Consider the following 25,895-nt stretch of genomic DNA (forward strand, 5'->3'; position numbering starts at 1 on the left):
CAGCGGGGAGTGACACGCCCTCGGCTCGTTGGCTCCGCCCCAGATGGAATCGGTCCGCCGCTTCTATTGGGTGCGGGGGGTTACCGGGCTCCGCCCTTGACGAGGAGCTGACAGCGAGCCCCTACGTGGTAACCCCGTCGGAGCACATGTTCGATGGCGGCTAACCAAGCCGGAGTGAGGACGCGCACTCCCCGCGCCGCCGCCGTTGTTGTTGCTGTTGTTGTTGTTGTTGTTGTTGCTGAACCGTGAGGAAGAGCTGCGGGGAGGTATTGGGAGGTCCTAAACTTCCTAACGGTGCCATACAATCACATTCTGGTGCAACGAAGAGTCAGAATTAATGGAAACGAGTCCTTAACTGACATAGACTAAGAATAACTAGCAAGATGTCCTATAGTTGTCTACGTGAGATGCGGTGGACCTGGATGCGACATTTAATGGGGGAAATAGGGGAAGGTCGGGTCTACAGAGTGTTGTTTACAGAAAATGGGACTAGGGAATGGGGGATTGGGGATAGTTGGGAAGTATTGGGGAAATAGGGGAATATTTACAAGCGGATATGGATGGAGGCCAATCTCATATCCGCAACATTGCACCCTTCTCTACCTCGGGGCGTCCCGACCCGATAAATTTTTACTTACTTTAGTGTGGCACTCAGATGTAGTTCCCTCTACTATTAACTCAACCCTGAGTGCGACAGTTTTACAGATGTTCACAAATGAGTAAATATGTCCCCCTGCGACGTTGCACCCTTCTCCTCACAGAAACACACCCACAGGATAACCGAATCGCGGAAAGAATCCTCAAACTAAACATACAGCCGGTAGGGAGCATTATTTACACAAGACTGATATTTACACTACGATCCAGGACCTGTTCTTTGAGGAACACATGCAGATGTTATGCATAGAGAGAGCACGCATGCCAGCATCGATACACCAACCCACGAGTGCTCTGTGGCCCTACGGCCTTTAATAATGTGCAGAGCACCCCGTCCAAGCACCAAAAGCACCACCCCATACACACAGTCAGCACCATCCGGTGCACCAATAAAGTGTTCATAGTCACCGGTGGTGTCGCAGCCGGCCGATGTTCTGCCGCTGGTCTTGCCTTCCTGGAGTGCACTTGGCCTTCTGGCTTCTTTAAAAATAAAGAAAGGCGCCAACCGCGTCCATTTCTAAATTGTGGCCGTCAGGGGGGCCAACTAAAAGTGGTTCACCTGTATGGCATAGGTGCCACGTTGACCCATAGGTCCATCCACGGGTGGTGCTTGCCCGCAGAAGAACTGCGGTCCATGGTGGGCGGCCACAAAAATTGTGGTCCATATGGTGTATCGATCCAGGCAGCAAGCAGCGAAAGTACAGGCCCACAACTGCGGAGCCAGCACCTCTCTCTCCTCTCTCTCTGCCCCAAAGCCAGATCCTCGGAGGTGGGAGACAAAAGAAGACAATTGAGTAAGGTGGTAAGGGCGCAAAAGTGCATGCAGTTTAAGGCAATGCACACTGGGGGCACATGGGAACCAGGTGAGACAGGTACGTTCCTACAGTACGCCCCCCCCCCCCCCACCAGGTAACCTACATTGCCCCTCCCTTACCCCTTACGGTATCCACAAAACACAACACGACCCATAAACATCTACTTTACACATCAAACAAACGTCCCTACTGTCTTCCCCGTTCCTCCCATAAACCAAATTCGTCTTCTCTCCCTCCTAACCAATCAAATTTGCCATTTCCAACTCTCATCAAAATTTGCCATCTCCAACTCAACATCAAAATTTGCCATCACCAATTCATCATCAGTCCCTCCTAGGGAGGGAGAGATGGAATCACCCCAATGTCTTATCCACGTCGTGATGCGTCTCACAAATCCAAACAGCAATTCTTATTTCCTGCAATACAGAACAAAGGAACACAGGTGTGGAGTCATCATCATCACCTCAGGTAAGTGGCTGCGTATGGTGCGACAGGTTCATCAATCCTAACTATTTCCTAAATGACTTTAACAACTTTACATTACCCGGGGTCTTTCCCTGCCAATCCATTGGCCAACTTACACTATGGGTTCTAAAAACCAATTCCCATTGACCAAACTGTGGTGCTTCTCAATTTGGGGTCTCACCCCCCCCGATTCATCTCCCGGTGCCCTCGCACAATTTCTGGGCTGTGACGTGTAGCTCTCCCAGCAGGTCTACCCACCTGCACACCTCCACCACTGTAGTTGCCACCCGAGCTTACCTGCTCCTCACCCTAACCTAACTAACTGGGGAAGGCCCTCTCGCACTCTCACCCCCTCAGTGCCCTCTCTGGCACGGGCTGCCCGATCCACACCCGGGATCCTCAGGCACCCACTGACACTAACGGCTCCCAGAGCCCACCTGCGGCCTCACCTGGCCGACATCCTCACAGTGGTGGAGTGCCCAAACCAACTACACACACTAACAGGCTACACGCCCAGCCATTTCCACAACACTAATGCACCCATCCACAATACCATTCTTCCACCCGCACCACAAATGCCAATATCCAACCACAATTTACCTATACCCTCTACCTAACACTTACACTACCCGTCCCGGGTACTCGTGAAAGGGGTCCACTCTTCCCCCATCCACACCTTCGCACCATGCACACCACTCCGTACCACTTACTCCAACTCTCTCCACACCACTCATTCCAATACTCCATGTATTCCACACACCTGTACTTGCACACCTGTGCTCTCACACCTGGTGCCGCCTGCACCCTTCTCTCCCCTAAGCGCATTCGCGCTGATCCACAACACTCACTACCCATACACTGCTCCACACACCTGTCCAGTTCTCACACAGCATCATCTCATCTAACTACTCCCCTCTGAAACTTGCGCTTCCCAGTCGTCCCTTTAAACGATTGCGCTCCCACGTCATTATCATCCACTCTAATCTACCTGCGTCCCCACTACAGGTATCAGTCACTAACTAACCTTAACGTTACCTAATGTCATCTTCGCTAGATCCCTACACACAATATCCTAACCCACCCGGGCAAGTTTTCACTGCCATACACCCCCTAAGCTAGTGCGCATTTGCCCCACATTTGTGAGGGATGACAGAGTTGCCATCCCACCACATCGGGCATCTCCCACTACCAATTTTGCACATCAAATTTCAACAAATCAAAAATTTGCCAATCACTACTCATCATCTGCCAATCATCACTGCCAATCCTTTGCCAATCATCAAATTTTTGTTTTTCTAATTTCGGGGCCAAAACACTATCCTCGTCATTACAGTCTACTTACTAATGCCTCTCGGTGCGCCAATTAACTTCTAAAGCTCGGCTTCGTACAGCCAAGCCATGAATGCGGGTTGTTTGGTGCCAGCGGCTGGATACATCCCGCATTCGGTGCAGGGAAGGAGGTTTACCCGGGCCGAGATCCCACGCACCATCTCGGCACGGAGCCATCCCATGGCCCGATCTCGACCTGCCGGAATGCCTCAACAAAAGTGGTCGCCATGACGACCCTTCCTATCGGGCTGCCAGCTCCGCCTAGTGGTGCACGGACGCGGCCGTTCAAAGCGAGGCCCAGCGTGGATCGCGTACGGCGGTCCTTTCGAACCCGCCGTGGCTCGGATCCCCGCTGGTTCTCGCGGCACGCGAAGCCCGGCACGCACCGAGGGCCCGATTCGGCTATAAGTCGCTCTAACCGCTAACCCGGTTACCGTCGATGCCTCACCTGCATGCTTACATGCATACGCTACCCCTTTCTTGCTCATACATCCAGCTGTTCCCATGCTCCTCGTCGTACCTTCTCTCACACACCCAGGTACACTCATTCCACTCACAGCCTTGGTCACACACCTGACCACCGAACACTTTGGCACACATTCGTTGGTCGCACACCTCACCAACACACCTCTTCGCGCCCCCTCCTCGGTCACCTCCTCTGTGACAATCACAGGTGTGCTCTCACCCGCACACCCAACCACGTGCCTCACGACCAATTCCAGCGTGCATTCCCACACACGCTCTACCATTCCAGGTGTGCTTCCTTTCTCACCTGTCACAACCAACTCACGCTCCGTGTCACTCTTACTACTCTCACCTCCACTCTTGACAGCGCACTCACCCTTACTCTCGACAGCGCACTCTTTCCTCATGCACCCGTCCGTTACACACCTTTCTCGCGCCCCCTCTCCCGTTACATCCTCTGTAACACTCACCACAGGCGTGCATTCTCCCTTTACACCCTCCGTAACACTCCTCACTACGCGCTTCCATGTGCTCCCTCGCACACGCGCTACGACCGACTCACTCTCGACAGCACCCTCACTCCTTGGCACGCACTTTTTCCTCACACACCCCAGAGTCGGACTTTCTCGCACACCTCCTTTTTCGCACACCAGACCTGTCGCACACTTCACCAACGGCCTCTCACGAACACCCGGGTCCATCTCGACCCCCAAGCTCATTAAATCACCTGGCGCATCATACGCACGACCATATTGGTCACCACTTACACCGGGTCCTCTTTCTCTTCGCTTCTCCTCCATCACCTGCGAATCCCTCATCCGGTTAATGAGCACATCATCACGATCCGAACACAGACTTTGGACCAATTCTTTTACTTCCTCTTTTATCTCTTTCTTATCCCCTCTCCGTCGCTTCTTAATTTCGCTTACCCCTTCTTCCACTTCTTCTAATTTCTGCTTCACCTCTTTTATTTCCCGGTACGTCTCCTCAAGTTCGTCCTCTAAGGCTACCTTGACCGTTTCCATGTGCGTCCTCACCTGCCGGTCCTTCGTCTCCATTACCTCTGTCACCTCGTCCAACCTCGTTGTCAGTCCCTCACGTACCATCTGACATTGCCTCTGTGTCGCTATCAAGTCATTGTTTAGGTCATTTTGTGTCGCTTTTAACCCTCCTATTACCGCTGTGTTCCTTTGAACCTGCTCCCCCAACTCCTTTTGTCCCACTGTCAGTTGTTCTACTCCCAGCGTCAACTCCTCTATACCACCTTGCAATTTTACAGTCCCCTTTCTCACCTCCTTCTCCATGCGCTCCTTACAGTGCCTCACCTCCTCGCGCACTCCTCCGACCTCCTCACTCACACCTCTTCTGATCTCCTCTCCCATCACTTGCATCTCCTGCCCAGATGCCACCCTCATCTGCTCCATTTCCTCCCTGTGAGCATCCAATTTAGTTTCTACCCCCATTCTGACCCCCTCTATCTGCTGCCCCATTTTTTAAACTTCCCTTTCCGCTTGGTCCCTCATGTCCCTCAATTTGCCTTCCATACTGTTTTCTAACCCCTCTAACCCCTTTTTCATCCCTTCCATTTGATTCTCTTGAGCGGCCATTCTGTTTTCTACCCCCGTTAACCCCTCCTGTATTTCCCCTAATCTATTGTCTAATCCCTCAAATTTGTTTCCTAATCCCTCTATTCTACTCCCTAACCCTCCGATCTGGGCCCCCATCCTTTGTTCTAACCCCTCACCGGTACCCCTCGCTTCGTCCCTCATTACCCCCATTTGGCCCTCCAATCGCTCACCCAATCGCTCACTATCAGCCCTCATTTGCTCACTATTAGCCCTCATATCGTCCTTCTGCAGGTTGAGGGACGCCTGCATTTGTACCATAAATTGCTCCATGAGGGCCTGCATTTGGGCCATCCCTCCCACTTGTGCAGCGGGTGCGGCCGCCGTAGCAATGTGCGAGGCGCCATTTTGCGCGCCCGCAACCTCGTGCGCGAGGACGCCATTTTGCGAACCTGCCGCCCTCACTGCTTCGCTCTCCTCATGTCCCTCAATTTGGTCCTGGATCGACCCTGCCTCACTCTCCTCTACCGGAACCCAGCCGTCTTGATCTGCCATAGCGCGACCTTCAAAATTCGGGTTTTTATTTTAAAACAAAACAAATTTCACAGTTAATAATTTCGAGCGCGTGAAGCGCGCTTCGGGTCCGATCTCACTCCTCGACACCAATTGTTACGGACACGACTTTGATGTTATGATGGGCCGAGCGGAATGGCCGCCGTGTTCGCACAGTTTACCCGATTCCACCCGACGTTGACCAAATCGCGCTATGCTAAATCAATGAAGGAAAGGACACAACGGCTGGGATAAATGAAACGACACAAGGGGTACAGTTCTCAAGACCTCCGGAGGAGGATATAATTGGTGGTGCAGAAAAGGGGTAGATTACAAGGTAAGAGGTAAAGCACAGAAAAGGTGGGCACTTAGACACAATCTTATCTATCCCCGACAGACCACAGACAAACAGAACAAGACTGACTTACACAGGGATTGATGGCAGGGAAGGACAGGCAGTCGATAGCACAAGGTGCACCTTGGCTCAGGGGCAGAATCAAACACGGTCCGGTCCAGAGATGCGGGGAGGTATTGCAGCGCTCGGAGGTGGCGTCTCTCTTCCTTCAAGTCCAGCGCGTATCTGACGTCACCTCCCTCTTCCTGCGCATGCTCAGCGGGGAGTGACACGCCCTCGGCTCGTTGGCTCCGCCCCAGATGGAATCGGTCCGCCGCTTCTATTGGGTGTGGGGGGTTACCGGGCTCCGCCCTTGACGAGGAGCTGACAGCGAGCCCCTACGTGGTAACCCCGTCGGAGCACATATTCGATGGCGGCTAACCAAGCCGGAGTGAGGACGCGCACTCCCCGCGCCGCCGCCGTTGTTGTTGCTGTTGTTGTTGTTGTTGTTGCTGAACCGTGAGGAAGAGCTGCGGGGAGGTATTGGGAGGTCCTAAACTTCCTAACGGTGCCATACAATCACATTCTGGTGCAACGAAGAGTCAGAATTAATGGAAACGAGTCCTTAACTGACATAGACTAAGGATAACTAGCAAGATGTCCTATAGTTGTCTACGTGAGATGCGGTGGACCTGGATGCGACATTTAATGGGGGAAATAGGGGAAGGTCGGGTCTACAGAGTGTTGTTTACAGAAAATGGGACTAGGGAATGGGGGATTGGGGATAGTTGGGAAGTATTGGGGAAATAGGGGAATATTTACAAGCGGATATGGATGGAGGCCAATCTCATATCCGCAACAAACAACAAACAAACTTCTGGTTTTGCTTTCGATCCATATATAGAAAAGTTTTGTAGACACCTTTAGTTTGAAGGCTGATGTGGCACCCCTAAATAAAATCAGATTGCTTTCATATTTGGTGTCTTTTCATTTTGGAACAAAAGGAACAACATAAAGCCATGTCCCAGTAAATATTTTAAAAAAATTATTTTGAGCACCACCCTAATATATATATATATATATATATTGTTACGGAACCCAGCGTCGGCCTTTCCCTTTAAGGAGGGGGGATTAATCCCCTCGCTGATTACTGACCGACGTGGTCCCGGGGGTATGACGTCACGCCCGGTCGGCGCTGGGTAGGGTATTAGGCCCAACCGTCCTATGACCTAAATACCAGCGCCTCCCGGTATGCAAGGAAATACTCCCTGCTCACGGCCGCAGCGTAATGGATGATTTGCGCCGAGCGAAGCGAACTGCGGCGTGAGCCGGGAGTATTTCCTTGCGTACCGGGAGGCGCTGGTATTTAGGTCATAGGACGGTTGGGCCTAATACCCTACCCAGCGCCGACCGGCGTGACGTCATAGCCCCGGGACCACGTCGGTCAGTCATCAGCGAGGGGATTAATCCCCCCTCCTTAAAGGGAAAGGCCGACGCTGGGTTCCGTAACAATTGGTGTCAGGAGTGGGATTCGGACCTGAAGTGCTAATAGCGCGCTCAAAATTTCGAGCGGCCAAAATTTTAGTTAATATCCAAATTTGAAATCGCGCCATGGATGATCAAGGCGACCGGATGCCGGTGGGGGAATTAGAAGAAGGGTTAGAGTCGACCCAGGACCCCAGGGAAGTGTATATGGGGGAGAGAGAAGAGGAGAGCAATGAAGATGTGGTTGCGGGGGTATCAGGTGCGCAAGATGGCGCCCTCGCGCACGTGGTTGCAGAGGCACAAAATGGCGGCTCGCACATGGCTGCGGCGGGGGCCACCCCTGCTGCACCAATGGGGGTGGTCCAAATGCAAGCCTTCATGGCCCAATTCATGGCAGAAATACAAAAAAAGAATGACAGTATGGACAGGATGTGAGAACAATTGGAACGAATGGAAAACAGAATGGGGGAGAAAATGGGAAATCTAATTGTAGGGTGTTGTAATAGAATAAAGGGGGACAAATCAAGGGCAGAAATGAGGACCGATGGAGAGCAAATGGGAAATAATGGGAAAACCAGATTCGGGGGATTGAGTAAGGAGGTGGAAAAGATGGATGCAATGCCAATGAGGGAAGAAGTAAGGGCCAACACCAATAACTTGGGAAGCAAATTGGAGGAATTCGGAAGCAAATTTGAGGGAGTCGGAAGCAGATTAGGGGACAAACTGGAGGGCATAATTGGCCAAGCCAAAGAAATTAATGAGGGGTTGGCGAGGGGGCAAGCCGCATACGAGTTGAGGGAAGCCGAGAGGGACAGAGACCGCAGGTCGGGCGAGAGGGTCCTGAGGGTGCACGACGAGGTAAAGCGGATCGAGAAGCGCTGGTTGGGCGAAGTGGAGAAAAGCGCGGGTAAAATAACGGGTATAGAGATCGCGACCCGGGGTATGGGGCAGCCAGCGACCGCTGAGTTAGAGGGAATTTTAATAAAGCCAGCGGTCGTCAAAGGAAAAGTAGTGGGTATAGTTGAAATTGTAGAAACGACAGACGTAGAAGAGCAACAGTCGGAGGAAGGAATGGAAATTGCTCAAAGTCTGAATACACATCCTGATGCCGTACTTGCTAATCCTTATAAAGATTTGCAGGTGCGCGTGGAGAAAAGGATCCCAAAGGTGAGTAAGGTGGTATATGGTGCTAAGAGGTTTTGCAGGAGGATGTTTGGCGCGAAAAAGATTTTCGCGCGCTTGGGATCGCGAAAGCACCCGGGCGTTCGTGGAAGGTCCTTTGTGTGTTGTGTTAAAGCGAATGGCACGCGTGTGAGGAAAAAGTGTGCGTCAAAGAGTGAGCGTGTTATAAAGTATGGGAGTGATACCGAGTGCGAGAGCGAATGCATGTCGGCGGGTCTGTGTGAAACAGAGTGTACGGAGTGTGACACGGAGAGTGAGTTGGTGGTGGAGCGGGTGCGAGGATGCACGTTTGGGATGAACGGCGAGAGTGTGCGAGAAAGCACACCTGAGTTGGTTGTGGCGCGTGTGCGGGAGGGCACATCGGAGCGCGTTAGTGGGTGGATGCAAGAGTGCACGCCCATGGTGAGTGTTACGGAGGACGTAACAGAGGAGAGGTGTGGAACGAAGTGTGCGAACGACGAGTGTGCGCAAGAAGGTGTGCGGGAGGTGTGGTGTATAACAGGGAGTGCGTTGGTGGAATGGACGGAGTGTGTGGAATGGACGGGCGGCGTTGGAACGCCGGGCTTGGTGAGTGTGGAGAGGGTCACGTGTGCGTGTGGGCATGCGAGTAAGGCATCGACGTTGAACGGGGTAGCGTTTAGGGTGACGGATAGCCGACGCGGGCGCTCGGTGCGCGGCGCGCTTTGTTTGATGCGAAGCTTTGCGCGGATCGATGCTGCGTCGCCCCGCTTCGGAGCGTCGCGCACGATTCGGGCCGGGTCCCGCACTGAATGGTCGGAGCCGCGTCAGAGCGGCGATCGGCGAGATTCCGGGGGAGGGGAGCCGGGTCGGACCTTCGCCCCCTAGCGGGGACGGGGTTCCGATCGGACGAGCCTCGGTCATCGGGCTGGAGACCGCAAGGTTCCGCGCCTCGATGATGGGTGGAATCTCGGCCCGAGCATGCCTCCTCCCCAGAATCGCGAATGCCGGACGGATTCAACCTGCAGGCAACCAAACCACCCGAATTCATTGCTCGGCTTTGCGAAGCCGAGTTTTAATGAGGTAACGACGCACCGAGGCTCGAGTTAAAGGACATTTGGTAGGGATAGGGGATTTGTGATTGGAAAATTTTGATTGGTTGAAATTTGAGAGCAAAATTTATAGTAGAAGATACCCGATGTGTTGGGGTGGCAACTCTGCCATCTCTCACAACGGGGGCAAAGGAGCTCTAGTTTTATGGGGTTTGGCAGTGAAAACTAGCCAAGGAGGGTTTGGGTAATGTGTAGGGATCTAGAGAATGACCATAGGTAACAGTAAGGTTAAGTAGCAACATTGGACAGGTAGTGGGGACATAGAGAGGGTAGTTGAATTATAATGACGAGGGAGCGCAATAATGTAAGGGGCGACTGGGAAGCGCGAGTTTCAGAGGGGAGTAGCTAGATCAGATGATGCCGTATGTTTGAGTATTGATATCGAGCAAATGAGGAATTGCGGGGCAATGCTCGGGAGAGATGTGTGTGTGAGCGTGGGAAAATCTGGGTGCCTGAGACAATGGTTTTGAGAATCGAAAGTGTATGGAGCAGTGTATGAGCGAGTAATAGTGATTGAGTGGTGTGTTAAGCAAATGGTCCTGGAGGAGGGAGGGTGCAGGAAGCACCAGGTGTGATGGCACAGGTGTGCAAATACAGGAGTATGGAGAATGGTTGTGTGGAATACATGGGGTATGGAATATATGGAGTATGGAATGGATGGTATGGAGTGAGTATGGTGGAAACTGTGGTGTGGAGTGGATGGTGCGAAGGCAGTGGATGGGGAGGATGGACCCCATCACGAATACCCGGGGAGGGTAGTTTAAGAGTTAGGTAGAGGGAGTAGGTAAATTGTGGTTGGATATTGGCATCTGTGGTGCGTGGTGGAAGAATGGTGTTTGGATGGGTGCATTAGTGACGTGGAAATGGATGGGCGTGTGGCCTGTTAGTATGTGTAGTTGAATGGGCACTCCACCACTGTGAGGATGTCGGCCAGGTGAGGCCGCAGGTGGGCTCTGGGAGCCGTTAGAGTTGTGGATGGGGCCCGAGGATCCGGAGGACGGACCCGGGTAGCCCAGTGCCAGAAAGGGCACCGAGTGGGGAGAGCGCCAGAGGGCCTTCCCCAGTTAGATAGGTAGGGTGAGGAGCAGGTACGCTCGGAGGCAACGACAGTGGTGGAGGTGTGCAGGTGGGTAGACCTGCTGGGAGAGCTACACGACTCAGCCCGGAAATTGTGCAAAGGCACAGGGAGTTGAATCGGGGGAGTGAGACCCCAAATTGATGAAGCACCACAGTTTGGTCAATGGGAATTTGGTTCTTAAAACCGCATAGAGTAAGTTGGCCAATGGATTGGCAGGGAAAGACCCCGGGTAGTGTAAAGTGTGTTAATGTCATTTAGAAGATAGTTAGGATTGAAATCTCCTCGCACCATCTACATCCACTCACCTGAGGTGACAGAACGCCACACCATGCCATGTTTTTATTATTTTTGTGCAAATGTTTGGATTATGGGACGCATCATGACGTGGGTGTGACATTGTGCTGATGTTCCATCTCTTCCTCCTTAAGAGGGATTGATGATGAATTGGTGATGGCAAATTTTGGATTAGAGGGATTGTGGTGATGAATTTGCTATAGGGGAAATATGGGGAAGACGAGACAGTAGTGACGGATTTGTAAATGTGTAGATTTTTGTAAATATGGGGTAAGGGCAAGGGTAGAGTAGGTAACAGGGGGGGTGATGTACGGTAGGGACGAGCTTTTCTCCGCTCAGTCTCCAAACGCATCTCACCTTGCATTGCCTTTTTTGATGTGTACCCTTGTGACCTTACCCCTCACTCACCTGTCTTCTGTTCCCCTGTCTCCCACCCGAGGACTGTGCTCTCTGGGCACCGAGGGGAGCGTGCGGGAGTCCGCCATGGTGTGCCAGAACTCCCGCAACCAGCATGCATTGCATTGATGCACCACTTATGGACCGCCGTTCTGCGGCCAAGCACCACTTTATGGACCCCACGTTTTGGGGCCTGGCACCTCTGCTGGAGCCGGCCACGATGGTCCAAGGTCTTGCTTGCGGACCTCGGAAAGGTGGCACCTATGCCACACAGGTGGATCACCCTTAGTTGGCCCCTGTGGCCCTAAATAAAAATGGACACGTTTTGTGCACTTCATTTCTATTTCAAAATAGGCCGCATGAAGAAAAGAATTGAAAGACGACATCAGGAAGAACATCGGCCCAGCAGCGAAGAGGAAGACCACCAGTGTTGTTTTTATTACGAACTGTGATGACTGTTGCACCGAATGGTGCTTTTGGTGCTTTTGGTGATTGGTGCTTTGGTGTATGGATGCTGGTGCGTCGATGCAATGCGTGCTGTCTCCTCCCTCCCAACAGGAATTTCTTTTTGTTTCCCCAAAAGAAAAATCACAGGTCCTGGGTTGCGTTTTGTAAATAGTCAAATAATGTCACTGTAAATAATGCTCCCCCATCGTTCATGTTTTAGTTTGAAAATAATTCCACAATTTGGTTAGCTGTGGGTGTGAAACTGTTAGGCAGGGTGCAACGCAATTAGCGGGACACATTTATTTGTGTTTTAAAATTGTCGCACTCAGGGTCAGGTTAATTGTAGAGGGAATTACACCTACGTGTCACACTAAAGTTAAAATTATAGGCCTGGGACGTGCCTAAGAGGATGAGGGTGCAGTGTTGAGGATTTGGGAATGGGGGAGAAATGGGAATGGGGGAGAAGTGAAAATGGGGGAGACACGTCTGTGTGTAATTCGATGTAAATTTTCCCCTTTTGTATGCTGTAAATCTTCTTGTAAATATCACCCTCCAATTGTAAAGATCAAAGGTCGTCCTTAGTTAAGCCATCGCACACACGTAGCCAATCATAAGATTCCCTCAGTAGTAATGTCCTTAGTAAATGTCAGTACAAGGCTCTGTGGTCCACTAATTCATTGCGTTGCATCAATTAAATAAGATAGATCCCCTTTCATATCCCAAAGCTTCTATTGCCAACTGCATTCGCCACTATGGTTTTGGCTGATGGTCAGCGCCTTTGACTCCATTAGCCACGAGGTGAGCTCGGAGAAGAAAGGCATGTCTCCGCCCTCGTCACCGGAGGGAGGAGTAAGCCAGCCCTTGCTGACCAACCAAGAAAGAGGGGGTTTGGCTTTGAGAGGGCGTGGAGAGAACGCTCGGGGAGGTTCGCGAAGGTTCGGGGGTGTGGTCAATATAACCCGCGGCGGGACGCCCCCACCACAGAGAGGAGGTGAGACACGGAGCAGATGAGATACGAGAGCTGAGCTTTGACTCCAACACGCAGCTTTGACTCCACCACGCAGCTTTGCCACCGCCGCAGTTCGAACCGTAGCAGCTTGCACGACCGCAGCTTGGGCTTTGACGGCGGTGCCGACGTGGCCGCGAAGGAACGGTGGCTGCCCGCTCCCGGCCCGACCGTGCTTCGGTCCGAGCTGGACCTTCCTCTCCCTCCAGCCAATCCATCTGCAATTTCCCCATCGTGTGAGTCTGCCCGTTTGTCCGTCTTTCATGTTGTCTTGGGGTTTATAAGTAAGACTGTATAGGTAAGCTAATAATTGCACTGTGTCTCCTGCTCCTTCCATTGCCTTGTAAATCGTATTTCATTTCTTTTCTGCTTTAGTTGTGTGTAAATAATAATAAATATCTGTTCTTCCTACCTTGTCTTCTTCTTCACATTCGGTCGCTTTAGAGGTTTCCATATTGAGGGTACGTGGCGCGATTCGGCCAACGAATATAAATCGGGTCTAGTCTTGGTAAACGGCTCACGCCGCAGTTCGCTTCGCTCGGCGCAAATCATCCATTACGCTGCGGCCGTGAGCGGGGAGTATTTCCTTGCGTACCGGGAGGCGCTGGTATTTAGGTCATAGGACGGTTGGGCCTAATACCCTACCCAGCGCCGACCGGGCGTGACGTCATACCCCCGGGACCACGTCGGTCAGTCATCAGCGAGGGGATTAATCCCCCCTCCTTAAAGGGAAAGGCCGACGCTGGGATCCGTAACAATATATATATATATATATATTGTTGTAGGTGACGGGTCGCGCCTCCCGGCACGGCCGTCCCACGGGTGCAACGCCGGCTGGTTCGACACAGATCTCGGGTTACGCGCCTCTATCGCGATACCAAATTACACCTGTGCCTTGCCAGTTGGGGAGACACCCGTCGCTACAGGTTGGGTTTTGTCAGAGACCGAGCGAAGTCTGCCGCAACCTGTAGCCAGCTTGGTTTTAATTACAAATCGAGCGGATTGCTCTTCAATGCGACACAGATGAATGCAGTGCGGCAACTTCCATACGAATCAACCAGATTTAATGGGGGAACATTAGGGTACACAAAACAAGCAAGGCGTTCACGATAACATTATAATTCAACTATGAGTAATAACCCGCTCTTATCTAGGGAGCTACGATTAAGGGTTTCGCGGGGTGACCCTAACGAGATAAACCTTAGGCCTGGACAACATTCATACAAGACAGGGGGTACTTGGTGGTGTTGATGGACGAGAGGTGAAGATGTGAAAAGGGCGAATGCAGCTCGTAACAAGCCGATGTCGCCGGATTCGAAGGCCCCGCTTGGGCCTGCAGTCTGCCAAATGGCGGCCCGCCCTCTTATCGGCCACGCATCAAGCGTCGCGAAATGGCGGCCACCCGCTCTCCTTATCGGCCACGCGATCAGCACGATTGTCGAACTCCCTTCTTCCGAGAGAGAGAGAACTCCGTTATTCTCACTCGCCTTGGTGGTTCTCGTTCTTCCGGTTGCACTCGCTTTCAACCCAACCGTTCAGCAAACACATGCACAGCTCACTCCAAGCGCCCCGTCGAACCGCCGCGTGCTTTTCAGCTGCGCGCGCAACGTCACCAAATGGCGCATGCAACGTCACCCAATGGCGCCCGCGATAACCCGCCGACTCCTCCACGCGGCAGCTCAATGCTCTTTTATCGACGTGTTAACATCCACCGTCGTCCGTCGATGTTCAACGCCTCGTTCGACCACGCTATCGATGCGCGCTCGCTCCCGTTCACTCGGGCTGCAACTGCGCGAGAAGCAGCTGCTGCGCGGTCCGTTCGTTCAACACGCGCTAATGGCGCGTCTGGTTCCCTCTCTCCGCTCGATGTTCAACACCGTGTACAGTAGCGCCATCGATGCCCGGCGCTTTTCCGTTTCTCCCGCTCAACCACGCGCGGAGAGAGCTCTCCGGCGGGAACCCGCCGCGAAGGCCTGTCCACACGCCATCCGCGCATGCGTATTTTTCCACCTCCTCCCTCGCCCGTGCTCAGCGACTACCTGGAAGCGCCGCTTCCGGTTTTCGACGGCGCTTGTCGTTTTTCTAGCAAAATCGCGCTTTCTCACGTCAATCCATTGCCTCGATCATGGCATTGCAAACGAGGCCGGTCTTAATGGAACTTGCACCTTGTTTGATTGTCAAGATGTAATTAAAAGGGAACCGTCTCTTGTACACCACCAATGCACCACACAAAACAGCCTGCTACACCTTCCGACACAAAACTACCATCCCAGTACAGACGATCTATGGTAAACATACATCTAAGAGGGGACCTGAACTAATTCTATATTTAATAAACCACTAAGGGCCATTTCCGCAACACTACCCCCACCTTTCTCCCGAGGCTCTCCCGAGCCTCCACTAGGGGCAGCCCGCGGGAATGGCCCTGTCTAACGTACAGCACAAATCTCCCATTTACTCTAACCCACAACATTGCAAGCACTTAACTCCAAGAAGCAAAGTATCAGTAAGATTGGCATGTCCCTATCCTAGTGTGTCGGATCACTAATCTAACAAACACATCCACACTCTATGCACAATACTTAACATTCTAATTATGCATTTGCGCAGGAGGGCATTCAATGTTACTTTCAACACCAATATTCACATCGGAGCAAGACATTCAGAGTTTCAAAGCTTCTTGACGTGTTTGCTCCTTCACGCCTCCTCCCGGCAGTGTTGTGTCTTCACCCCAGAGGGGTTTCCTTACTTTGTGGCCTTATTGGCCTCTCACCAGGTGAGTTCAGTCGGCCCAGTGGCCTAATCTCACAAAGAGTCCTTCGGCCCACTGAGCCCACAAGACGGCATGAATCTTCGGCTGCAACAGCCCGCAAAAGCACTTTGGCCTCCATGGCCCACAAAAATGCTTCGGCCCACATGGCACACAAAAATGATCCGGCCACATGGCCTACAAAATGCTCCGGTCACATGGCCCACAACCGAGCAGCAGCAGGCAACAAGCCCTGCCTTGGACAGCAGGTGGCACAGTTCTATCGATGGTAAGCAAATGCAGTCTGGAGGCATTCTTGAGGGTGCAAGTGGGGGTGATGACCTCAGCCCAGGCAAAATGAAGAGTACCCTTAACCTTCCTTGCCTGACTTATCTTGGTACGACTTGTTTTAGTATGGTCTTTTTAAAAAGTCCTTTCACTTTTTAGCTGACAGGATGGTGTGCTTCTTAATCAATTGTTATCTGTGTGCTCATGACACACTGGTGGCTTCTCTGGCACTTGGAGAGGGCGACCGAACCTGGCCCTTGTTCACAACTTTCCCATCAACACGACTCGTACCAGGTGTCACACATGAATGGTGCGGAGGAGAGTTCATCGAACCTAACCTTTTACTTGAAGCTCTAACCAATGGCACAAACCCTGCCATTGCCACAATGATCCTAATGACCCATTTTTTTCCAACCTGGCACACTGTTCCATTCTTTTAAACCTGGGCAAGGCCCTTATTTGTCTCTTTTTCTTCACTTGGTGGTGCCAGGCATAACTCATTGGCTGGGGAGTGTGACTACAACTAGGCCTCTTTGCCTGCTTCCAATAGGTGGTGGGGGACACCCAGCGACCTCGGGGTTCACCTGAGCGCGCCTCTGGCGCTCCTAAATAAGGGGTGGCTCTCTAGCCCCCACACTGTGCTCTCCAAGCACTCTAACCGGGTGGCTCTCTAGCCCCCGCACTGTGCTCTCTTAGCACTCTAAACCCTACTGTCTGGTGTCCCCTCCCGACTCACCAACTTCCAATACCATGTCACACTCCCAGCCAGTACCACCATACCTTGGCTGCACCTACCCCTAGCAGTCCGCCTGCACAATGGAACAGCAGCCAGAATCCACGTCAAATCCACTAAGTCCCCCTAACCTACACTCACTTGGTTAGGAGACTCCTACCAACAGGGTACATTGTTCGCACTCACTCTCCTCATTCACACAATCACGCCATTCATCCCAAACACCTTCGTCATTCATTCCACAGTGCCACACACCCAGTCCACAACACCATCCAACACCTTCCACTTTTTGCAGGGGTGTTTAACGCCCTGTCTGTCATGTCCCCACTATTTCTCTCACTTTTTTTTTTTTTTTTTTTTTTAAATAGTCACGCACATCCACTTGTGCCACTCTTGTCTCTTCTGTCAGTCTCTCAATTTGCAATCTCTCTCGATATTATTTTCAGTCAAGAATTCCCTTTTTTTTTCTTCTTTTTTTTCTTTCCAATCTGGCCTGCTTCTGTGGCTCATTGGAAAGGGAGTGAGGGAAGGAATCCCTCATTACCCCTTACATGGCCCCGCCGCCTTTCCGCCACGGCTCATAAGGGTCACGTCTCAATTGGGGTCGTGGTCCACCCCCTCCTTTTCTCCAGGGTTCGCGGAAGTCAGGTAGACCCCACTTGGGGGAGCGGCCTCCCCCTCTTCTCTTTAATTCCCTGAAGACAGGTAAATCCCATTTAGCTAGCCGAACCCCTCGTGTCCTCAGAGAGGTCCGATGACCAAGGGACACCTGGCGGTGTCGTTGCTGGGCCCCTCTTGTTCGAAAATGGGTCCAGGGAGTATGTGACGCATGCCAACGCCGCCTGCTACGCATCTGCGCTCTACCTCGAAGTTCCTGTGAAGCTGAGGGAGAAATTACAATCCCCTTTCTAAAGCCTGCTCCTGGATGCAGCACCTCTAATTCTGTAAGAACCCCTGCGGAGCTGTCCATCATGGTTTCTGTCCCCTGTGTCAAGTCCTGTCCTGGTGGAATTTCTATTTCCCCTTGCACCTCGAACCTATTTCCTACGTCACCACTCATTCCATGCTCCGCACTCACACACGTTTCGGCCTTGACAGCACACCCCGGTGCTGTAAACTGGACTATGGGCTCACAGCATTCATCCACAGGCATTCCATCCACACATTCAGGTGTCACGCATACGTGCACCCCATCGGACAGAGTCTCTTGATTAACATCAAATCCAATTGCGAACTTAAGCTCATCGTCCGCACCATGTATGCAGATGCCCACGTACCTGCTTCGTTCCAAAGTCACATCGGTCCGGTCGCTCATCATTGGTTCGCCACACTCCTCTGGGGCTGTCAGCTTCACTTGCTGGACCTGCTCAAAATGTGTTTCATGAGTCAACAACCCCGTATACTCCCTCCATGTCTCCATCACCAGGGTTTGCTCCAATTGTTGTTTCATTCGACGAGTGATGCCAATCAAGTCCTGCACCACTAACATTCCTCCCTGTGATGACGTCACACATCCCACATTATTGTGCTGCCCTACTTCCTGGCTCCATTTTCTTTCCCAGTTGAGTCGTTCTTCCTCTCTGAGCCTTTTTAGTTGTTCGTTACCTTTCCGGAGTCTTTCCATCTCTGCGGACTCCACCCTCGCTTTCTCCTTTAATTGGTCAATTTCCGATTCATATTCCTCTTGTTTCTTATGCCACCGTCCCTCTTGTGCTTCATTCTCCAATCTCGTCGTTTCTCTCAATTGATTGATTTCCTTTTCCTGCTTCATTCGTTGTTCTTTCATTACACGTTCATCCATCTCATTCTTTGACCTTGCTTTGGCTTCTGCCTGTTCGATCTGCACAGTGTAGTTCCTTTTTAGTTGATCAATTTCAAATTCATATTCTTTTTGTTTCGTATCCCATCGTCTCTTTTGTTCTTCATTCTCCAATCTCGTCGTTTCTCTCAATTGATTGATTTCCTTCTCCTGCTTCATTCGTTGTTCTTTCATTACCCTTTCATCCATGTCATTCTTTAACCTGGCTTTGGCTTCCATCTGTTCAATCTGCACAGTGTGGTTCCTTAACGTTTCCTTCTCCGTCCTCTCTTTTTCCTCACTTATCTCCTCTACTCTTTCGCATGCTTCCTCTCTCCTTTTGTCCATCCTCTTCCCGTATTCCTTGCTACTTTCCATTTGACGTGCCAGTTCATTTCCTCTGTACTCTGATTCCCGAAACTGGCTTGATTTCTCAGACAATTCTTCCTTCAGTTGTTCCAATTCCAAATCGTGTTCCTCTCTTTCCTTTTCCAAGTTCTCCTGATCCCGGGAGTTTCTGCTTTGTTCTTTCTCTATTCTCTTGTTCAGTTTGCTCTTCTCTTGTTCCATGTATTCCTCCCCTCTTTTCATCTTCTGTTCTAGGCTTTCTCTTGTCTGATCACCGGATCTTACCTTTTCCTTCAGTTGTTCCAACTCATGGGTACTCCCCTCTACTTTCCTCTTTTCTCCCAGTAGTACCTGGACTTTTTCCACCAATTGATTCCCTATGCCTTCCAATTCGAGAATCCGTGCTCGTTCCCATCTGGAATCTGTGTTGTCTCGCAATGCGCCGGCCAAGGCCATTTCCGTCCAGTGAATTCGTTCCTGTGCATCGACCAATTGTTGTGACTCCCTTTGCTCCTCATTTTCCTGAACCTCACTTGCCTGCTGTAGTGCCTCATGCAATTTCGTGTGTAACTCCCCAATATAATCCTCCTTACACTCCACCTGCTCCCAGGCATCCTCCAATCGTGCATGAAGCTCGTTAATGTACGAATTGTCGTCCTGCTTATTTTGCCATGACGCATGCTGTGACCACGTGGTTTGGATCGGTGGGTGGGAGCGTTTTCTTCGTGATGTGCGGCTCGTTGCACTCTTAATACCGATTCTCTCCCACCTCGTGTCACGCTGCTGAGCCGCGCAGCCATTTTGCGACTCCATCTTCCTTTATAAATTACGAAGTTTGACACCCAATCCACTCAAAATAAAAATGAAACCAAATTTGGAATTTGCGAGCGACGTGTTTTTTTTTTTTTTTTCTCTTTACGCGCCTCTCACAATCGATGTTCGGGGTGCGAAATGCACCCCAGGTCCAAATCCCACTCCTGACACCAGTGTTGTAGGTGACGGGTCGCGCCTCCCGGCACGGCCGTCCCACGGGTGCAACGCCGGCTGGTTCGACACAGATCTCGGGTTACGCGCCTCTATCGCGATACCAAATTACACCTGTGCCTTGCCAGTTGGGGAGACACCCGTCGCTACAGGTTGGGTTTTGTCAGAGACCGAGCGAAGTCTGCCGCAACCTGTAGCCAGCTTGGTTTTAATTACAAATCGAGCGGATTGCTCTTCAATGCGACACAGATGAATGCAGTGCGGCAACTTCCATACGAATCAACCAGATTTAATGGGGGAACATTAGGGTACACAAAACAAGCAAGGCGTTCACGATAACATTATAATTCAACTATGAGTAATAACCCGCTCTTATCTAGGGAGCTACGATTAAGGGTTTCGCGGGGTGACCCTAACGAGATAAACCTTAGGCCTGGACAACATTCATACAAGACAGGGGGTACTTGGTGGTGTTGATGGACGAGAGGTGAAGATGTGAAAAGGGCGAATGCAGCTCGTAACAAGCCGATGTCGCCGGATTCGAAGGCCCCGCTTGGGCCTGCAGTCTGCCAAATGGCGGCCCGCCCTCTTATCGGCCACGCATCAAGCGTCGCGAAATGGCGGCCACCCGCTCTCCTTATCGGCCACGCGATCAGCACGATTGTCGAACTCCCTTCTTCCGAGAGAGAGAGAACTCCGTTATTCTCACTCGCCTTGGTGGTTCTCGTTCTTCCGGTTGCACTCGCTTTCAACCCAACCGTTCAGCAAACACATGCACAGCTCACTCCAAGCGCCCCGTCGAACCGCCGCGTGCTTTTCAGCTGCGCGCGCAACGTCACCAAATGGCGCACGCAACGTCACCCAATGGCACCCGCGATAACCCGCCGACTCCTCCACGCGGCAGCTCAATGCTCTTTTATCGACGTGTTAACATCCACCGTCGTCCGTCGATGTTCAACGCCTCGTTCGACCACGCTATCGATGCGCGCTCGCTCCCGTTCACTCGGGCTGCAACTGCGCGAGAAGCAGCTGCTGCGCGGTCCGTTCGTTCAACACGCGCTAATGGCGCGTCTGGTTCCCTCTCTCCGCTCGATGTTCAACACCGTGTACAGTAGCGCCATCGATGCCCGGCGCTTTTCCGTTTCTCCCGCTCAACCACGCGCGGAGAGAGCTCTCCGGCGGGAACCCGCCGCGAAGGCCTGTCCACACGCCATCCGCGCATGCGTATTTTTCCACCTCCTCCCTCGCCCGTGCTCAGCGACTACCTGGAAGCGCCGCTTCCGGTTTTCGACGGCGCTTGTCGTTTTTCTAGCAAAATCGCGCTTTCTCACGTCAATCCATTGCCTCGATCATGGCATTGCAAACGAGGCCGGTCTTAATGGAACTTGCACCTTGTTTGATTGTCAAGATGTAATTAAAAGGGAACCGTCTCTTGTACACCACCAATGCACCACACAAAACAGCCTGCTACACCTTCCGACACAAAACTACCATCCCAGTACAGACGATCTATGGTAAACATACATCTAAGAGGGGACCTGAACTAATTCTATATTTAATAAACCACTAAGGGCCATTTCCGCAACAATATATATATATATATATATATATATATATATATTAGTATTATTATTATTATTACCAACACTGCTTAATTATTTATTCATTTACAGTTTTAGTATCTCCACTTCCAACACACACCTTTGAATTATTTATTTACTAAATCGATGGAATGGAGACGATGTCTGCAAGTGGTTGATAGCGGCTTCGTTTAATCCACCATTCAAATAAATTTATATGAAAAGCATTTGGCTCAATAATACCCCATAGTTAAATTACAAAATGGTGTATTGCCAATTTAACCTGCAAATTCTGGAGCAGTAAGTTATTTAGGGTTACAATCACCATCAAAAAGTAAAAAGTACTTGAAGATGGAGTTTGGGTGAAAGGTGAAATTGATACTTTGCCATCGTTGTAACAGACAAAACATCAAGCAGATCCGCACTTCTCATTGATGTAAATGATTTCACACAATTGGCGAAAACATGTCAAAGCCAATTGGGAAACAATTTCTTGAAGAAGTTGCCTGCAAGCAATCTGGTACATGTGTGTAGCCACAGGACTCTGAGGCATGCCAAACTCGGAGATCCTGCCACAAGAAAGATTGGATGGGCAATTTACCTGCTGGATGGCACGGTGTGCTTGTGGAAGAAATGGAGGACAACACTTTTCCATACACAACAGTAAGATTGACTATAGAGGAAGTCTTGAGAGAAATTGAATTGGAATAGCCAAGCATGGGCTATACAGTTGTGGCCAAAAATATTGGCACCCTTGCACTTTTTTCAAATAACTTACAATGTTCTCTAAAATCAAGTTGAAATTGACAAAAGTATTTCGTCTCCACAATTCTTTATTTCAGGGTTAATATTACAGAACCTTTGTTTTTTATTCAGAACTTAATATATCCTTTTAAATCAGAAAATAAAAAGAAATGGCACTGACAAAATTATTGACACCCTAGACTTCATATTTGGTAGCTCAGCCTTTGGACAAAATAACTGCAGTCAAGCGCCTCCTATAGCCATGAATGAGCTTCCTACACCTCTCTACTGGCAGTTTGGCCAACTCTTGTTGTGCAAACTGCTCCAGTTCTCCCAGATTTGAATGGTGCCTTCTCCTAACTGCTGTTTTCAGATCTCCCCACAGGTGTTCAATGGGATTTACATCTGGACTCGTTGCTGGCCACTTCAGAACAGTCCAGCGTTTTGTCTTGAATCATTCCTGGGTGCTTTTTGAAGTGTGTTTGGGGTTATTATCCTACTGCAAGAACCATGACCTTTGACGGAGACCCAGCTTTCTGACACCGAGTTGAACATTGCGCTCAAAAATGCCTTGTTAATCTCCTGATTTCATGATGCCGTGCACACATTCAAGGAACCCAGTGCCAGAGGCAGCACAGCAACCACAAAACATCACTAAACCTCCTCCATGTTTAACTGTAGGGAAAGTATTCTTTTCTTTGAAGGCTTCATTTTGTTTTCTGTAAACATAGAGATGATGTGCTTTACCAAAAAGCTCTAATTTGGTCTCATCTGTCCACAGGACAATCAGGACATTCTCCCAGAAGGATTTTAGCTTGTTCAGGTGTGTTTTGGCAAACTCCAGTCGGGCTTTCTCAGCCGTGGGGTCCTCCTGGGTCTCCTACCATCGAACCCCCTTTCATTGAGTTTGTGATGGATGTTTGTGATGTGATGGTTTCATTGAGTTTCATGCGAGTTGAAACTGTCGTACCTTGTGTCTGAAAGTGAGCTTGAATGTATTTGGCAGTTGATCGAGGTGCTTTCTCCACCATTCAAACAATCCTTCGCTGCAATCTTCGATGAAGCTTTCTCTAGCAACCACATCCAGGGAGGTTGGGTGCAGTGCCATGGGCCTTGAATTTAATGATAACATTGTGTACGGTGGACACAGGAACATCAAGGTCTCTGGAGATCGAATTGTAGCCTTGAGATTGTCTATGCTTGGCTACAATCTTGTGTCTGACCTCCGAAGACAATTCTCTGGTTTTCTTTCTTCTCTCACTGCTCATTGTGGTACACACAGTGACACAGAACAGGAGAAAGACTCGATTTCTCTTTTCAAAATGGTTGAATGAGTGATTCTTATATATTGCAGGCACCTGCAACACACCGCAGGTGAGTTCAATTCCAAAGTAAATTAGAATCACCTGCTTGAAATCTAATTATTTCTAACAACTTCTAAAAGTTGCCAATAATATTGCCCAAGCCATTTCGGATTTTTGTGCAGAATAAGCGAAGATTTAGTAATTTTTCAGCTTTTTTTGTTTTATTCCACTGCAAACCAAAGAAATGCATTTGTGGATACCAAAATATATTTTAATTTAAACAATTTTCTGGATTAAATGGTGCATTATTTGAAAAAAGCGCAAGGGTGCCAATATTTTTGGCCACGACTGTATTTGCCTTCAATATAATGTGCATCATGCTTACCGATGGCTGAGCAGACCGATATCATTGCAGAAATGACAGAGGAATCGAGCGTAGTAAAGGTGCATAACCGCATGCTCTTTGCCTCCCACATACACATCTACCGGCATCCAAGTATCTGCAACTACCTTGTCAAATGGTCTGATTAGAAGGGAAAGACACAAGAAACAGCACCTCAGTTTGTTTGAACATTTGTTAGTTAAATGATAATTCACAGATTGTACATTAGGCTTATATACAACACAGATTATATGGTACGCATATATCCAACACAGATTATACAGTACGCATATATCCAACACAGATTATACAGAATGCTTATATCCAACACAGATTATAGAGTATGCTTATATCCAACACAGAATATACAGTATTGTAGTGGTTACCTTATGCACATGTCGCGGTTACCTTATTCACTTATCCGCATGTGACGGTTACCATTACGATGGGTTTGGTATAACCCACGCACACGGTCGTTTGGTTGTGTCGTCGTGACGCACGCGCGGCTGTTGGAGCCACCCCCTCTGAAGAGGGTGCTTGTTTTATATAAGCCGTTACGACTTCCGTTCGCTAGCAGTTGCTGGAGATTTCTGTACAATAAACTACCTTTTGTACCCAAAGAAATGGCCCCTTCTTATCGTCTTCGGCAACCGCTAAAGTATGCTTATATCCAACACAGATTATACAGTTGGCTTATATCCAACACAGATTATACAGTAGGCTTACATCCAACACAGATTATACAGTATGCTTATATCCAACACAGATTATAAAGTAGGCTTACATCCAACACAGATTGTACAGTAGCCTAAACTCCAACACAGATTATAGCCGGCAAAGCCGGTGTTGTCAATGAACGCGTACGTATTATGTTGAAAAAACAGATTATGCTGGATCCCTTGGCTTGAGAATTTTGAAGCTTTGACGCACCAAATCGCAATGGAGGCCGCCATCTTGCGGATGCGGAAGTATGCATAACAAATTTGAAAAAGTTCCATAGGACTTTGTTTCACCCGTCTTTGTTTGATTCACAATCTTATGCACCTCTAATTTGTAATTAAAATACTTTAAGACCAACCTCGGCCCTCACGGGCCTGGTTATCTTAAACGAAAATCGTCACCAAACATCGGAACCAATGAGATTCGAGCATTTGAAAAAATATTTCAAAAACCAAATCACTCAATGGAGGTCACCATCTTCCGGATGCGGAAGTATGCATAACAAAATTGCGAAAAAGTTCAATAGGAGTTTGTTTCACCGGTCTTTGTTTGATTCACCATCTTATGCACCTCTAATTTGTAATTAAAATACTTTAAGACCAACCTCGTTATCTTCAACGAAAATCGTAACCAAACACCGGAACCAATGAGATTCGAGCATTTGAAAAAATACTTCAAAAAAGCTTATTACGCTTTTCGGAGGCTGAAAACGGCGTCAAATATTCTAAAATTGACGAAGAATTATTTTTTAGAAATCTCGCGGCCGTAGGGGATAGTTTTTCACGACCGGAAATATCCGAAGTTGAGACGGAATTCACCGAATTAATCAAGAAGTAAATTTTATCAATTTTAATCTCATCCAGAATGCAAATGGTGTCATTTTAGGTCTGAATTTGCGAAATTTTGTGAGCTCACCAATCAGCGATCAGCTTAGGTCAGCCAATCAGCGCCATCGACACGGTTTGATTAACGACAGTCACACATTGCCGTTGAAACGGCGCTATCGTCTGATCTGTCGGCACTGATCTTACTGCAAGCTAACGTCTTCTGGTGGAGGAAGCCGCAGTGCCCGGAGAGAACCAGTCCTGACAGCGACTGAAGTTAGAAGACTACACACATACTGTG

The 25,895-nt window shown here is 49.9% G+C and overlaps 2 protein-coding genes across 2 annotated transcripts in view; both read right to left on the reverse strand.

The window, feature by feature from the left end:
- Nucleotides 1-25,895, reverse strand: part of LARS2 (leucyl-tRNA synthetase 2, mitochondrial) — a 121,755-nt gene that overhangs the window by 34,197 nt on the left and 61,663 nt on the right. Inside the window, exon 14 of the mRNA XM_078772761.1 lies at nucleotides 24,054-24,191. Coding sequence (XP_078628887.1) covers nucleotides 24,054-24,191 — 138 coding nt within the window. The remainder of the gene's footprint in view (nucleotides 1-24,053; nucleotides 24,192-25,895) is intronic.
- LOC144890630 (uncharacterized) lies at nucleotides 15,905-21,625 on the reverse strand. Its single transcript, XM_078771394.1, has one exon. The coding sequence runs from the start codon at nucleotides 19,867-19,869 to the stop codon at nucleotides 17,458-17,460; it is 2,412 nt and encodes an 803-aa protein (XP_078627520.1). The 5' UTR covers nucleotides 19,870-21,625; the 3' UTR covers nucleotides 15,905-17,457.

Source organism: Myxine glutinosa, chromosome 2, assembly GCF_964187855.1.
Source record: "Myxine glutinosa chromosome 2, kmMyxGlut1.1, whole genome shotgun sequence".
In the NCBI taxonomy this organism is placed as follows: Eukaryota; Metazoa; Chordata; class Myxini; order Myxiniformes; family Myxinidae; genus Myxine; species Myxine glutinosa.

Coding starts and splice junctions, on each gene's coding strand:
- LOC144890630 (XM_078771394.1), bottom strand. CDS start 19,869: ATGGAGTCGCAAAATGGCTGCGCGGCTCAGCAGCGTGACACGAGGTGG.